A 13,995-nucleotide genomic window follows, 5' to 3' on the forward strand; every position below is an offset into this window, starting at 1 on the left:
TGCGAATGTATTGCATTCTAGAGTTGGGTTTTTTGTATGCAATGGTCTTAAATTTGTTGTTCTTCCTGCTTATAGCGAGATCCAGGTAGTTTAGTATGTTGTCCTATTCTTCCTCTAGAATGAAGCCCACAGCAAGACAGTACACAACTGACGAAGCCAAAACACAGGTGGTGAAATCGAACGCGAAGAAAATTTGCATGGAAAAATGAAAAGTAAGTTTATCAGAGTAAATTACCTATCTCCGCATAACCGCCAACCAGATATCTTTAGATACAATAAAACTGAGCATATTCAAGGTATAAAGAATTTCTACACACTTAGCTATTTCTGAAGTAGATTTCATTCTTTCTACATGTTCACTTGAGAAGTATGTACTGCAGAAAGTAGGGGAGGAAACTGCTGTTACTCTAATATTCTAGCATATGGTATTCATATTGGAATAAAATAAATATGCCTCTGGATACTTTAAAATTTTATTTCTTGACTTCTTCCTACATTTTTTTTTCCTCATGCAAATACTTCACTTCATGAACTACACAAGAAAACAAAATTCATGTACTAGAAATTATGTACCACTTTGAACTGACACCTTAACAATTCCCACCAATACTGACATGATGCTTCACAAATTTAATAATTAAAAGTTATTCAAAATAGTGATTAATATTAGCAAGTGAACATCCAAATCCAATTATATGCATCATTTTAATAGATTTTTTGCTGCATAATATTAAAAAATTACATCGGAATATTAAAATACCTGTTATGCAATCATAAATATAGTTTTTGGTTCAAAATAAAATTTGCACAACTTTCATGATAATTAGACCGTGAAAATGTCGTGTGGCATTTTTGAGACCCTTGTGAAAGACCAAAATGTCAGAACAATATTGACTGGTATTGGTAAGTAAAATCTGACTGATACTTTCTGATACCAATACATGGGTATTGTTATTGGCTCGGACCTACTACAAATTTATAGTGACGCCATTCTCACCCATAGCATAGTGGTAACATCTCACCTTGTAAACAAGGGGTCCTGGGTTTGATACCAAGAGAGGCACACAGTGCTTTGGATCTCACTTTAAACTGTAGGGCCAGTCCAGATTAGCCTCCTGTGCATAAAGTGGACTTAAAACTCAGACTTTACTAGGGTTACCAGACGTCCGGTTTTACCCGAACATGTCCTACATTTTAGCCGTATGTCCGGCATCTGGGAGGAATTTGAAAAATATTATAAATGTCCTACATTTTGAGCATCACATAATATTAATTAGGAAAATACGAAGCAGAAAAAAATCATGCAAGTTACAAGTCTATGGACTGCACTTCCAAACCCAATAGTAAAATTTATTTTGATTCAGGCATTGCCCAAAAAGAAAAAAGGTTTGTCCTGCTATTAAACAAACGGGAAAACGGAAGCAATTAATGAACAAAGTTTTGGGACCACTTTCTGATAACGTCACTGTTCAATGCCTGAGCAGAATTTCTTGCCTTAGGGTTTATACTGATGGAACAAGGTGTTGCCCATTCTTATTCAATATAATTTGATTGTAAAGCAGGGGTATATAGAGCAAAGTTATTCAGGTTGTCTGCCAGTCAAGAAAAATTAAAGAAATCAACAAGAAGTCAATAAAAAGGCAATAAATTATTCTTGTGGTCGAGAATTTTTGTTATCAAAATGACTGATTGTTTGATTTAGTTTATTTTACTTCACTTTTTTCTGTCCCTTTGGCTAATCATAAAGATGAGGATGAATAGTGGTAAGATAAGATGGATGAAGGGACAGTCACAAACATATAGGGACAACCGACACAAGTCCCATATAAGATTGATTATACTGGCTGTGAGTCCAGACACCAAAGCCTCGTTTGTCTGCCAAACACAGTTCAGGATGCATTAATACGAGAAAGCAGATCTAATTCTCTTCTTAAATTCAGCTTCAGTTCTTATCTTAACTGGCCCTTTGGTAGGGGTTTTCATTAAATATATATTAATTTCGTAATTACTAATTTCCAACTTTACCGAAGTAGGGAACGAATAAATAAACGTTAAGAAAAACTAAAAGTCCAGAAAAAGTCAAGAATTCTGGATGTGTTATTTTGGTAGACACCCTGTTATTGAACAAAAGACTACCCAAGATGTTGAAAGTAGGGATGGCCAAACGGATCCGGATCCAAAAGTTACGGATCCGGATCCAGGTTTGAAAGTTTTGGATCTCGATCTGGATCTGAAAGTTCCGGATCCGAGAGTTCCGGATCTGGGTCTGAAAGTTTCGGATCTGGATACGGGTCCGAAAAATTCGGATCTGGATCCGGATCCTAGAGTTTCGTATCTCAATCCCATTATAATATTACCACACCTTAAAAAGTATTATGATCTTCGATTAAAAAGAAATTTTTCGTTAGTCCTACAAGAATTTTTTTCAAGTGTTGTTCCTAAAATACTTTGCTACGCATCTGCTAACACTCGTGCACACATGTCAGAGGTGATTTTGTAAATGCCATTGAAACGAATATGTATTCATTCGAATGTATTGGAAATGGAAACACACATAAATGTGAGACATTCCATTCCAGGATGAAACCTCTAACACATATAACAAGATAGAAATGTTATACAAAAATTATACAATTGTTCTACAGTTACAGTTCTACAAATTAAAATAAAACATTATAATATATGCAGTGTTAAATAATTACAAGGGAGGTTATCTAAGTGTCCCCCTCAGATTTCCATGTAACTTGGCAGGCGTATAGTGGGGCCCAAAGGAAGAATTGCGTGTTTTTTTGTTTCAACTAAAAAACGGTTTTAGGGGGCAAAACCCCCTCAAATGTCAAGATGAGGACAAATTGAAGTGAGGATCTGACCCCTGTGTCCCTCCGATTTCCATAAAACTTGGCAGGTGTATAGTGGGGCCCAATGGAAGAAATACGTGTTTTTTTGTTTCAGCTAAAAAACGGGTTTAGGGGGCAAAACCCCCTCAAATGTCAAGATGAGGACAAATTGAAGTGAGGATCTGACCCCTGTGTCCCCCTCCGATTTCCATGAAACTTGGCAGGTGTACAGTGGGGCCCAAAGGAAGAATTACGTGTTTTTTTTTTGTTTCAGCTAAAAAACTGTTTTAGGGGGCAAAACCCCCTCAAATGCCAAGATGAAGACAAATTGAAGTGAGTATCTGACCCCTGTGTCCCCCTCCGATTTCCATGATACTTGGCACGTGTGTGTAGAAACGGGCCCAATGGAAGAAATACGTGTTTTTTTGTTTCAGCTAAAAAACGGGTTTAGGGGGCAAAACCCCCTCAAATGTCAAGATGAGGACAAATTGAAGTGAGGATCTGACCCCTGTGTCCCCCTCCGATTTCCATGATACTTGGCACGTGTGTGTAGAAACGGGCCCAAATGAAGAAATACGTGTTTTTTTTTTGTTTCAGCTAAAAAACCGTTTTTGGGGGCAAAACCCCCTCAAATGTCAAGATGAGGACAAATTGAAGTGAGGATCTGACCCCTGTGTCCCTCGGATTTCCATGAAACTTGGCAGGTGTACAGTGGGGCCCAAAGGAAGAATTACGTGTTTTTTTTTTGTTTCAGCTAAAAAACTGTTTTAGGGTGCAAAACCCCCTCAAATGTCTAGATGAAGACAAATTGAAGTGAGTATCTGACCCCTGTGTCCCCCTCCGATTTCCATGATACTTGGCAGGTGTGTGTAGAAACGGGCCCAAATGAAGAAATACGTGTTTTTTTTTGTTTGTTTCAGCTAAAAAACTGTTTTTGGGGGCAAAACCCCCTCAAATGTCAAGATGAGGACAAATTGAAGTGAGGATCTGACCCCTGTGTCCCTCCGATTTCCATAAAACTTGGCAGGTGTATAGTGGGGCCCAATGGAAGAAATACGTGTTTTTTTGTTTCAGCTAAAAAACGGGTTTAGGGGGCAAAACCCCCTCAAATGTCAAGATGAGGACAAATTGAAGTGAGGATCTGACCCCTGTGTCCCCCTCCGATTTCCATGATACTTGGCACGTGTGTGTAGAAACGGGCCCAAATGAAGAAATACGTGTTTTTTTTTGTTTCAGCTAAAAAACCGTTTTTGGGGGCAAAACCCCCTCAAATGTCAAGATGAGGACAAATTGAAGTGAGGATCTGACCCCTGTGTCCCTCCGATTTCCATGAAACTTGGCAGGTGTACAGTGGGGCCCAAAGGAAGAATTACGTGGTTTTTTTTTTGTTTCAGCTAAAAAACTGTTTTAGGGGGCAAAACCCCCTCAAATGTCAAGATGAAGACAAATTGAAGTGAGGATCTGACCCCTGTGTCCCCCTCCGATTTCCATGATACTTGGCAGGTGTGTGTAGAAACGGGCCCAAATGAAGAAATACGTGTTTTTTTTTTTGTTTCAGCTAAAAAACGTTTTTGGGGGCAAAACCCCCTCAAATGTCAAGATGAGGACAAATTGAAGTGAGGATCTGACCCCTGTGCCCCTCCGATTTCCATGAAACTTGGCAGGTGTACAGTGGGGCCCAAAGGAAGAATTACGTGTTTTTTTTTTTGTTTCAGCTAAAAAACTGTTTTAGGGGGCAAAACCCCCTCAAATGTCAAGATGAAGACAAATTGAAGTGAGGATCTGACCCCTGTGTCCCCCTCCGATTTCCATGATACTTGGCAGGTGTGTGTATAAACGGGCCCAAATGAAGAAATACGTGTTTTTTTTGTTTCGGCTAAAAACTATTTTAGGGGGCAACCCCCCCCCCTCAAATGTCAATATGAGGACAAATTTAAGTGGTCATTTGACTTGTGTGTCCCCCTCCGATTTCCATGAAACTTGGCAAGTGTATAGTGGGGCCGAAAGGAAGAAATACGTGTTTTTTTTTGTTTCAGCTAAAAAACGGTTTTACAGGGCGAAACCCACTCAATTGTCAAGATGAGGACAAATTAAAGTTGAGATCTGACCACTGTGCCCCCCTCCGATTTCCATGAAACTTGGCAGGTGTGTGTATAAATGGGCCCAAATGAAGAAATACGTGTTTTTTGTTTCGGCAAAAAATTTGTTCTAGGGGGCAACCTCCTCTCAAATGTCAAGATGAGGACAAATTGAAGTGGGGATCTGACCCCTGTGTTCCCCTCCGATTTCCATGAAACTTGGCAGGTGTATAGAGGGGCCCAAAGGAAGAAATACGTGTTTTTTGTTTCGTCTAAAAAACTGTTTTAGTGGGCAAAACCCGCCTCAAATGTCACGATGAGGACAAATTGACGTGAGGATCATCTGACCCCTGTGTCCCCCTCCGATTCTCATGAAATTTGACAGGTGTATAGAGAGGGCGTATGCCCCCTGTTTCTTCCTATGCCATATTTACTTGGTTTCAGGGTCAAATCCCCACTTCAATTTCTCATCATACTGACATTTGAGGAGGGGGAATGAAATCAAACATAAATGTGAGACATTCCATTCCAGGATGAAACCTTTAACACATATAACAAGATAGAAATGTTATACAAAAATTATACAATTGTTCTACAGTTCTACAAATTAAAATAAAAAAGTTCTGGATCTAGATTTCGGATCCGCTAGGATCCGGATCTGGCCATCCCTACTATACACCTGCCACGTTTCATAGAAATCGGAGGGGAACACAGGGGTCAGATCCCCACTTCAATTTGTCCTCATCTTGACATTTGAGAGGTGGTTGCCCCCTAGAACAAATTTTTTGCCGAAACAAAAAAACACGTTTCTTCATTTGGGCCCTGCAAGTTTCATGAAAATCGGAGGGGGAGACTTAGACCTCCCTTGTAAGTGTATTAATTAATTACAAATGGCGCACGTGCGCACGCACACTATATATATATGTGTGTGTGTATGTATATTATATATATATGTATATTAGCAGGTAACAATATGTTATAAGCACATTCTTACTTTCCAAAGAAGTGCATGTGGGATGGCAAAACGGATCCGGATCCGAAAATTCCGGATCCAAAAGTACCGGATCCGGATCTGAAAGTTTTGGATCCGGATCCGAAAATTCTGGATCCGGATCTGAAAGTTCTGGATCCGGATTCGAAAATTCTGGATCCGGATCTGAAAATTCTGGATCCGAATCCGAAAGTACCGGATCCGGATCCGAAAAATTTTAGGATCCGGAACCAACCAGATCCGGATTTCGGATCCGCTAAGATCCGGATCTGGCCATCCCTAGTTGAGAGAGTACTTTCATTACCATCAGCACAACAGACTCACGAGAAATTATTTTTTCATGAAGTCTGTAAAATGTTTGGTATTGGTCCCTATAATTTCAAAGAGTTTGACTGTCCACTCTAACATAAATATATTTAGACTAAATCTCAAATTTTGATAAAAATTGTCTCCTCTGAGAAGTACCACTTAAATCATGTAGTAAGAGGTGCATTGATTAGTATGATTGCAAGTTTTGAAATTTTGCATTTAAAAATTCATTAAGAATTCATTTTTTAAAACTGAAAAGTGTCATTTTTCAACAACTTTCTAACGTGTTCTATAGAAATATGTATTATTTATCGAGAATGTTTTGTGTCCTACATTTTGAGACAGCATGTCCTACATTTCCCTTATAGTGATCTGGTTACCGTAGACTTTACCTACCTTTCCTTGCACAGGGGTCAGCAAGTGGGCTTGTTCAGGTCAGGGGATATGGTTGCACTTGTGGCTGGTATGCAGGCCCTCTTCCATCTTTTACCTAGTGAGGTGTAGGTGGATTGGAGCAAGGGGAAGCAGTCATTGAAGGGAATATTATGGTGGTTGGTGTGCACCGCAACTGCGAAGTCTCGGTTTTGGGTGAAGGAGCGGTGGTTGTTGATGCAGAGGTTGAGGGCTGTGGATGTTTGTCCGAGGTAGAAGCTACCACAGATGTTGCAGGTGAGGACATAAATCAGGTTGGTGGCGTAGCAAGTCAGAGTGAATTTGCCAGTGGCAGTGTGGATCTGGAGGGTGCAGGAAGTGACAAAAATGGGGCAGTTTTGATAGTAAATTTGAAGTTTTTAACATGCCTTACAATTGTTCGATAGGTTCTCCCATGGTGACCCGACAAGACATAAAATGAATATGTAGGCTCGAGCCATCACCTGAGACAGTGGACCACATATGAGAAAGATTACAGAATTGACAGAGACTTTATTAAAGATACCATCCCAGCATTCTATTAGGAGAAACAAACTCACCCAGGTAGCCTTATCTGCTCCACAAGCTCTCCATGTCTGTCGTAGATGCTGACAACTTGATTATACCCAGTTGTGGCCAAATAACCTCCACTTCCTCGCTGCCAACAAAAGAACACATCACTTGGCCCATGAGGATGGAATAGGCTGAATACCAACTGAAACCACACACAAAAAAGATCAATGTTACTGACTCATTTGGGGGGAAAATTCCCTGACTTTTCCAACTTTATTGCTATCTTGAAATAAACTTCCAGACCATTCTGGGGTGCTTTTAACATGCTACTGGCAAGCAGATAAAAAAAACTATTTATGTATTTAGTAAATGCCCTGTTTTTTCACTCGTAAGTCAACTGGCACTCTTGACCATCTTTACCCCTACTAGAAAGTGGAAAATTATGCATGGTTTTTGAAACTTGGTTATTTATGAACATATTTCTGTAGTTTTTAGCTGACGAAGATGTGTTACAGTGTGTAGTTTTATGTGGTATTATTGGGTTATTATTGGCTACTGTATCGTATTGGTTATTTGTAGCTTTCCACGCCCTGAAACAAACTGTATATAATACATTGAAATATCTTGAATATGGCACATGTGTTCCTTTTTTCTTTCCTTACTTCCATCTTTTTCTTCTTCTTCTTCCCAAGTGTGTATAGAACTGGTTTTGATGCACAAAAAACAGTGAAGTACGTCATTCATGTGCTGCTGGAGACATTTCACTCTGCAACCACAGAGTGGAAAAATGCATATTTTCAAGATATTTATGTATGTTTCTCTAGCTTTTGAGTTTAATTATCTTCATCCTCATTGAATATCCACTTTTTTTTTAATTCTAGTATTTAACTATGATGTTGAAATAAAAATAAAAGTGTTACTTAATGTAATAAGTCATCATATTCCACATACGAATTTAACACTTCAGAGTAACATGGTTGGTATACATTATTATAGTTGCACTCGCAAATGAATTTAATTGTCTTCCATCCTTCCTTTACCTTCATCATATTAAAAATGTCTCATAAATTGTTATTGTCCAATATATGTCACAATTTTATACATAATAACAAAGTGATATTCTTGTATTAAAATATTACTGATTACATATGATAAATTATCAAGAAAAACATAGAACACTTTTTTATATTATTATTTTAAATTTTCTTTTCATTTGACTAATTTTATACTATGCTATTAATTTGCAAAACGTTAGTAAGAAATCCCATTATTTATTACTTGTTGACAAGGAAGAGATGTACATTCAACTCTGTAGAAACAAAGCTCAAGTAAATTAGCTTTATTTTCAATGGCTGATTGCCCCATGTTGCAATCATGGTCACTGTTCAATAGTTTTTCAACCTAATCATCTTCTGAGGCTTGAGAATAAAATAGTCTTCCCAGGCCTCCTGTTTCACTCAATGTGCAGGAACACCTTATCTGCAATTAGCTTTGACTGAAAAGTCCCATTTCTCTGTGATATTTTCCCTTATAATGGAAAATATGAGGAGCAAATACTCTACCTCATGATACTGATTATCCACTGTGACTAAAAGAAACCTAGAGATAAGACCATTCAGTACTGTGGACCAATTTAAGCTAATGTAGGGATATTAGCAAAAAATGTAGGCTTGACTAGGACTCGAACCTTGGTCTCAGGAACACCATGCAACCCAAGCTTCATCTGATTCTTTGCTGTCACTGTTTTACCTGTGTGGAGTTCTCTGCCAGTGCTGTCGACATCATGAACGTTTCAAAGGCAACAAATCCCATTGTTTTAGCAATGCCAGAGACAACTCCTCACAGGTAAAACAGTGACAGCTAAAAATCAGGCAGAGCCAGGACTGGTTCGGTAGCTCAGTTGGTAGAGCAAGGGCATGGTATGTCTGAGGTTCGAGTCCTGGTCCGGTAACGGTTCCGATTGTTTTATGATTTCTCCTAGCACAAAGGCTAATCGTATAATTTTGGAAATCATTGTCACACGAAATTTGAACATTCCTTAAAGTAATGAGTGCTGTTTGGACTCAAAAAAAGTTATTTATGTTGAAAAAATAACTTGAAAATTACCTTATGCACTTCTCATGGACAAGATATTCACCGTCGACCACCGACAGTAAATATCGTAGAAGCATGGGAATGAATGTAGAAGTAAATCGGAACCTTAGTAAAATGCATTTAGAGACTTTATTTTAATGCTAAGGGAACCAAACCTAACCTGCCTAACCTAATCACGACAGCATATATTGAACAAAATATTAAGTGATCGCTAAAACTCCGCAGTATGTGTTAACAGACATAAATCGAAATCGAACCATGTAAAAATTACATTCGTAGCATGATGGAATCGCAATAAAACAAAAGGAACTTGAGCCATCCAGACTTACACCATAAGTGTCCGGTTTTTGATACTATTATAGTATGGGGGTGACATCTATAAATCATATATTTCGCATTTTTTTACATTTCTAACGTACATCCAATGGAATGAACGACGAAGTCATGAATGTACACATTCTTAAGATGAATAAATCTATCATATAACACATAGTAGTCTATCCGAAATAGAGGCAATAAAACAAATATTTTTCTAAAAACTTAAACAATTATTTCTCACCTTTTCACTTGACATGTTATTCATTGTACGTCAATTATTGTAACGTTTCACTGTGGACGGGCTAGTAATAAGTATAAATATATAAAACTAGGATATGCAAAAACAAACAATTCGCAAACATTCGCCACAGACTATATATCTTTCAGAATGCATATCACAGTCTCATGAAGAGTATATGACAAGTACGACAAGTACGGTCTACAATCGTCGCGGGGAATATGTGGCAAATTAAATTTCATTTTCTCTGATTTTCTGTTTGTTTGTCCTCTGTCTGTGTGGTGCATTGCTTTCAGTTCTCGAATCTCACATTGCATATAAAAATTGATTGAACATAAGCAATTGTGTTACTCATTAATATTTTTATTAGATTTGCCTTGCTTGGAAGAGGGAAAAATCCGTTGAATAATCGGATGAAGGGAGAATTTTGCACGGTGAATGGGAAGTTTTATCTATGGACAACACTGATCGGGAGTCCCAACCAGAGTGCGTGTCGAGCAACTTGTGATTCAAGATGGCCTATTCCAACCGAACTGCTGATATTATGTTATGGTGGGTTATTTCGTAAAATTTCTTACGTAAAGTCAGTAAAAATGATAAGTAAGCAACATTTTGCACGTTTCTTGTAACTTCATAGTTATTTACTTTGCCGACAATGTGTAGTTTTTAATAACAGTGAATCTAATGGTAATGTAAGTAAAACCGATGGATTATTTCAATTTAATCTGTTGGTAATTCTTCGTATTACTTTTTTTTAGTAGTTCAAATTACAATAATTGAACTTGCACTATGGTGTCATGAGTGTAAATTTTCGTGTTTCATACAGTGACGACGTCTGACCTGTAACGTGCATTAACCATAAGTAAAAAGTATTCGATGGCCTGGCGACCAACAGTTGTTATCTCATCCCCCTCCTCCAAAGCCGATATTCAGTCAAATAAGGAAATGAATAGAATATAAACAGATGTCCCAAAGTATGATACAATCTTATGATATTTTATTTTACTATGAGGTACGTGATCATTCTAATTGCTTTGTTAAATGCAACTCACTATGCAATCTCAACATCATACCTGTTAACAGCCAAACTTGTTTACATGTAATTACATTTCATATGTTGATGATCAATCTGCTAGCTAGTCTTCACAAGCTATAAATATACTGTTAGTGGTACACTGGAAGAAGAAATATGCTAAACAGTATGTGTGTCAGCTTCTGCAGCACACATGTGTTTCCGTAGAGTGAACTTTAGTGCAATATCTGTGTGGTGAATTTTCAAGTTAAATTTAACAATAATGTTAAATGTGTTAATTAAAAAATTTCAAATGATCTGAACAATAATATAATATCTAGTACAGCATGTTGGCAATGTAGTACATATGATAATAGTTTTCACATCACGGTGAAGAAATTGTAATTCATTTCAATACACAAACCCACATTGAAGTTAAAATGTTCAGACAATATTAATAAACATGGTTTAAGCTATTTTTTCATTTTGTTGCAGAACTCATGGAGGAGAGAAGACTGCAGGCTCACTCATTGAAAAACAGTATGGACAGTTCAACATGAAATCATCCATAGAAGAGTGAATGCAAAAAAGCATCACACAATGACTTCAACAGTAACATACTCTCATTCTCGTAACCCCAGCCAAATTGACGATGATGACATACAGATTAGCTTGGCACCATATTTACAAACTTACCTGGCACAAGTTGGGCACCAACCAAGCTGCTGCCCAATTCTCTTCGAAAGAGCATCAAGTACATGGTGGGATCCAAAATTTGATTCTGAAATTTTGGAAGGCCAATATTGGAGAAGTTCGTTACCACAGATAAGGCTTCGCTTCCAATATGCTCTTTTATATATTTTTTTTGTATCTTTTACATGGTGCATTTACTTTGCAGCCATGACCACGAGAAATTGGCTAGTAATTGTGATAACGTTATTAGTTGTGAAGTTCATAATTGCATCTATCCTCCTTTTTACATACACGAGCCACTATCAGCATCATTACCTCTCGGTTTCTATAACAGTTTCAGTATTGCTCTGTGCACTATCTCTGATATTACTAATATATGAGGCTGATGATCAGTTTACAGTAGATATTACTCCTGTTGGACTGTTTTCAATATGTATTGAAATACTACTACTTTTGTACACTGTAATCCCTCTCCCATTATATATTTGTATTATAATGGGAGGATTGTATTCTACAATTTTTGAATTTCTTGCTGCAACTTTTCCAGGTATGAATGGAGCAATTCCAATTTCTATTAGAGCTCTGCTTCACGTTTGTATACATATAATTGGTGTTCATATATTGATCATGACTCATGTTCGCATGAGAGGGACATTTATGAAAGTGGGCCAATCCCTTCTGGTTCGCCGACAGCTGGAGATGGAAAAACAGTTGAAGGAGAAAATGATTCACTCTGTGATGCCACCAAAAGTTGCTGATTGGCTGATGAAGGAAGGCCATAGTGACGATAGCGGAGAAGATATGTACTGTTCAGAAAGTGGTGCCATGCTCCGGAAGCCTTCATCACCACGTTCTTCCAATCCTGGAGATATTCGATCTCTTTTCAGACCGTTCAACATGCATCGAATGGAAGACGTGAGCATTTTGTTTGCCGATATTGTTGGCTTTACGAAGATGAGTTCAAACAAGACAGCGGAACAGTTAGTGGGCCTATTGAATGATTTGTTTGAAAGGTTTGATGATTTGTGTGTCAATCATGGCTGTGAGAAAATTTCCACCCTAGGAGACTGTTACTATTGCGTGTCTGGTTGTCCTGAGCCTCGCGTGGACCATGCACAGTGTTGTGTCGAGATGGGGCTTAGCATGATAACAGCCATCAGACAGTTTGACGAGGATCGTGGTGAAAACATAAATATGCGAGTTGGTGTGCACACTGGAACCGTACTGTGTGGCATTGTGGGTACGAAGAGATTCAAGTTTGATGTATGGTCAAACGATGTCACTTTGGCCAACCAAATGGAATCAACCGGGATGCCTGGCAGAGTTCATATATCTGAAAAAACATACCAGTTTTTAGAAGATCATTACATATTTGAAGATGGTGAAATGGTACAAGGTCAGTATCATTCATTAAATCTCTATATTTCGTAATTTATTACTCTGTTTTCGAGTTGCAGGGTCTTTTTTTTGTAATTTGTATTTAAAACATTATTTCAAACATATACTACAACAGTAATGATAAATGCATGTCCAGGGCTCGAAAAATCCTCTTCAGATCCAGGTGCCAGCTCTGAAAATTAGGCACCAGGAAAAATCAATGGCTAATGAAATACAACCGATACACACCTTTTTTGAGCTTTAAATTGCGATTGAAAAGATACAAACTCACTGTTGTGTTGAGAGGATATCTAATGATGTAGTTTGTTTAAGAAATATTCACTGCACATAGTGGATAGAACATAAGAGGATTTATCTGTTCATACATCCAACATTAAACCAGTGCAGATTAAAGATGTTCTCTTGGAAGGGGCGGACACCCATTGCGGCACCCCCTCCTCCCGAACATTCAGCGCCCAGAACACTTCCATCATAAACTACGGTCCTACCATATGTGTCACAAAATCACTGTAGTAACTAAAACGTTGGAGGTGTGTCAGGACAACACACAGAATTATACTGGCCATGGAGCCGGCTCCCAGAGCCTTGTTCGTGTGCAAAGTGCAGTTCAGTGCCCACCAAACCAGAGTATTTCTTGCACTATAAAGCGGTTACAATTATGAACTGCATGCTTATATTGTTTTTAACTCAGAAAACCCACATGGTGTGGCTGATGTTTATTGAAGGAAGTTTGCATTTTACATCAAAACAAGTAATGCATGTGTATTTAACATGTATCAAACAATCAAGTTACAAGAAATAAGTAACGATATCAAATTCAGCGTAAAAATAATTATTTGCAAAAATTAAAATTTTCCCTTAGTGCTTTGGCATGAGCAAAGTGTTTCATAACCTGTTCAGCGTTTAGCCGTTCTGTTTGCCTGTGCTCATTGTTCAAAACAGATATGTTTGTTTATCTTTGCTGATGAGCGAGTGCTATTCAACAGATAATAATTTATCGGTGGGGTCACCTTCTGTTGTAGTACACCCAATTGTCAACCTCACTTCCACGTAGTACACCCTGGACTGCATTTTGCAGACGAACAAGGCTCTGCCAGTTGACC

At 38.1% G+C, this 13,995-nt stretch overlaps 2 protein-coding genes across 4 annotated transcripts in view; one reads left to right on the forward strand and one right to left on the reverse strand.

The window, feature by feature from the left end:
- Oseg6 (intraflagellar transport protein Oseg6) overlaps positions 1-9,924 on the reverse strand; it is a 125,616-nt gene extending 115,692 nt beyond the window's left edge. The window contains exons 1-2 of the mRNA XM_083134247.1: positions 9,793-9,924; positions 7,187-7,341 (exon numbers count right to left, since the gene is read on the reverse strand). Of these exons, the coding sequence (XP_082990373.1) occupies positions 7,187-7,341; positions 9,793-9,816 (179 nt within the window). The 5' untranslated portion in view covers positions 9,817-9,924. The remainder of the gene's footprint in view (positions 1-7,186; positions 7,342-9,792) is intronic.
- Positions 9,925-10,282: 358 nt separating this feature from the next.
- Ac13E (Adenylyl cyclase 13E) overlaps positions 10,283-13,995 on the forward strand; it is a 58,583-nt gene continuing 54,870 nt past the window's right edge. For all 3 annotated transcript variants that reach the window (XM_083134254.1, XM_083134256.1, XM_083134255.1), the window contains exons 1-2: positions 10,283-10,341; positions 11,297-12,890. In XM_083134254.1, the coding sequence (XP_082990380.1) occupies positions 11,402-12,890 (1,489 nt within the window). In that variant the 5' untranslated portion in view covers positions 10,283-10,341; positions 11,297-11,401. The remainder of the gene's footprint in view (positions 10,342-11,296; positions 12,891-13,995) is intronic.

The sequence above is a fragment of the Lepisma saccharinum genome, chromosome 13, assembly GCF_977018435.1.
Source record: "Lepisma saccharinum chromosome 13, izLepSacc3.1, whole genome shotgun sequence".
In the NCBI taxonomy this organism is placed as follows: Eukaryota; Metazoa; Arthropoda; class Insecta; order Zygentoma; family Lepismatidae; genus Lepisma; species Lepisma saccharinum.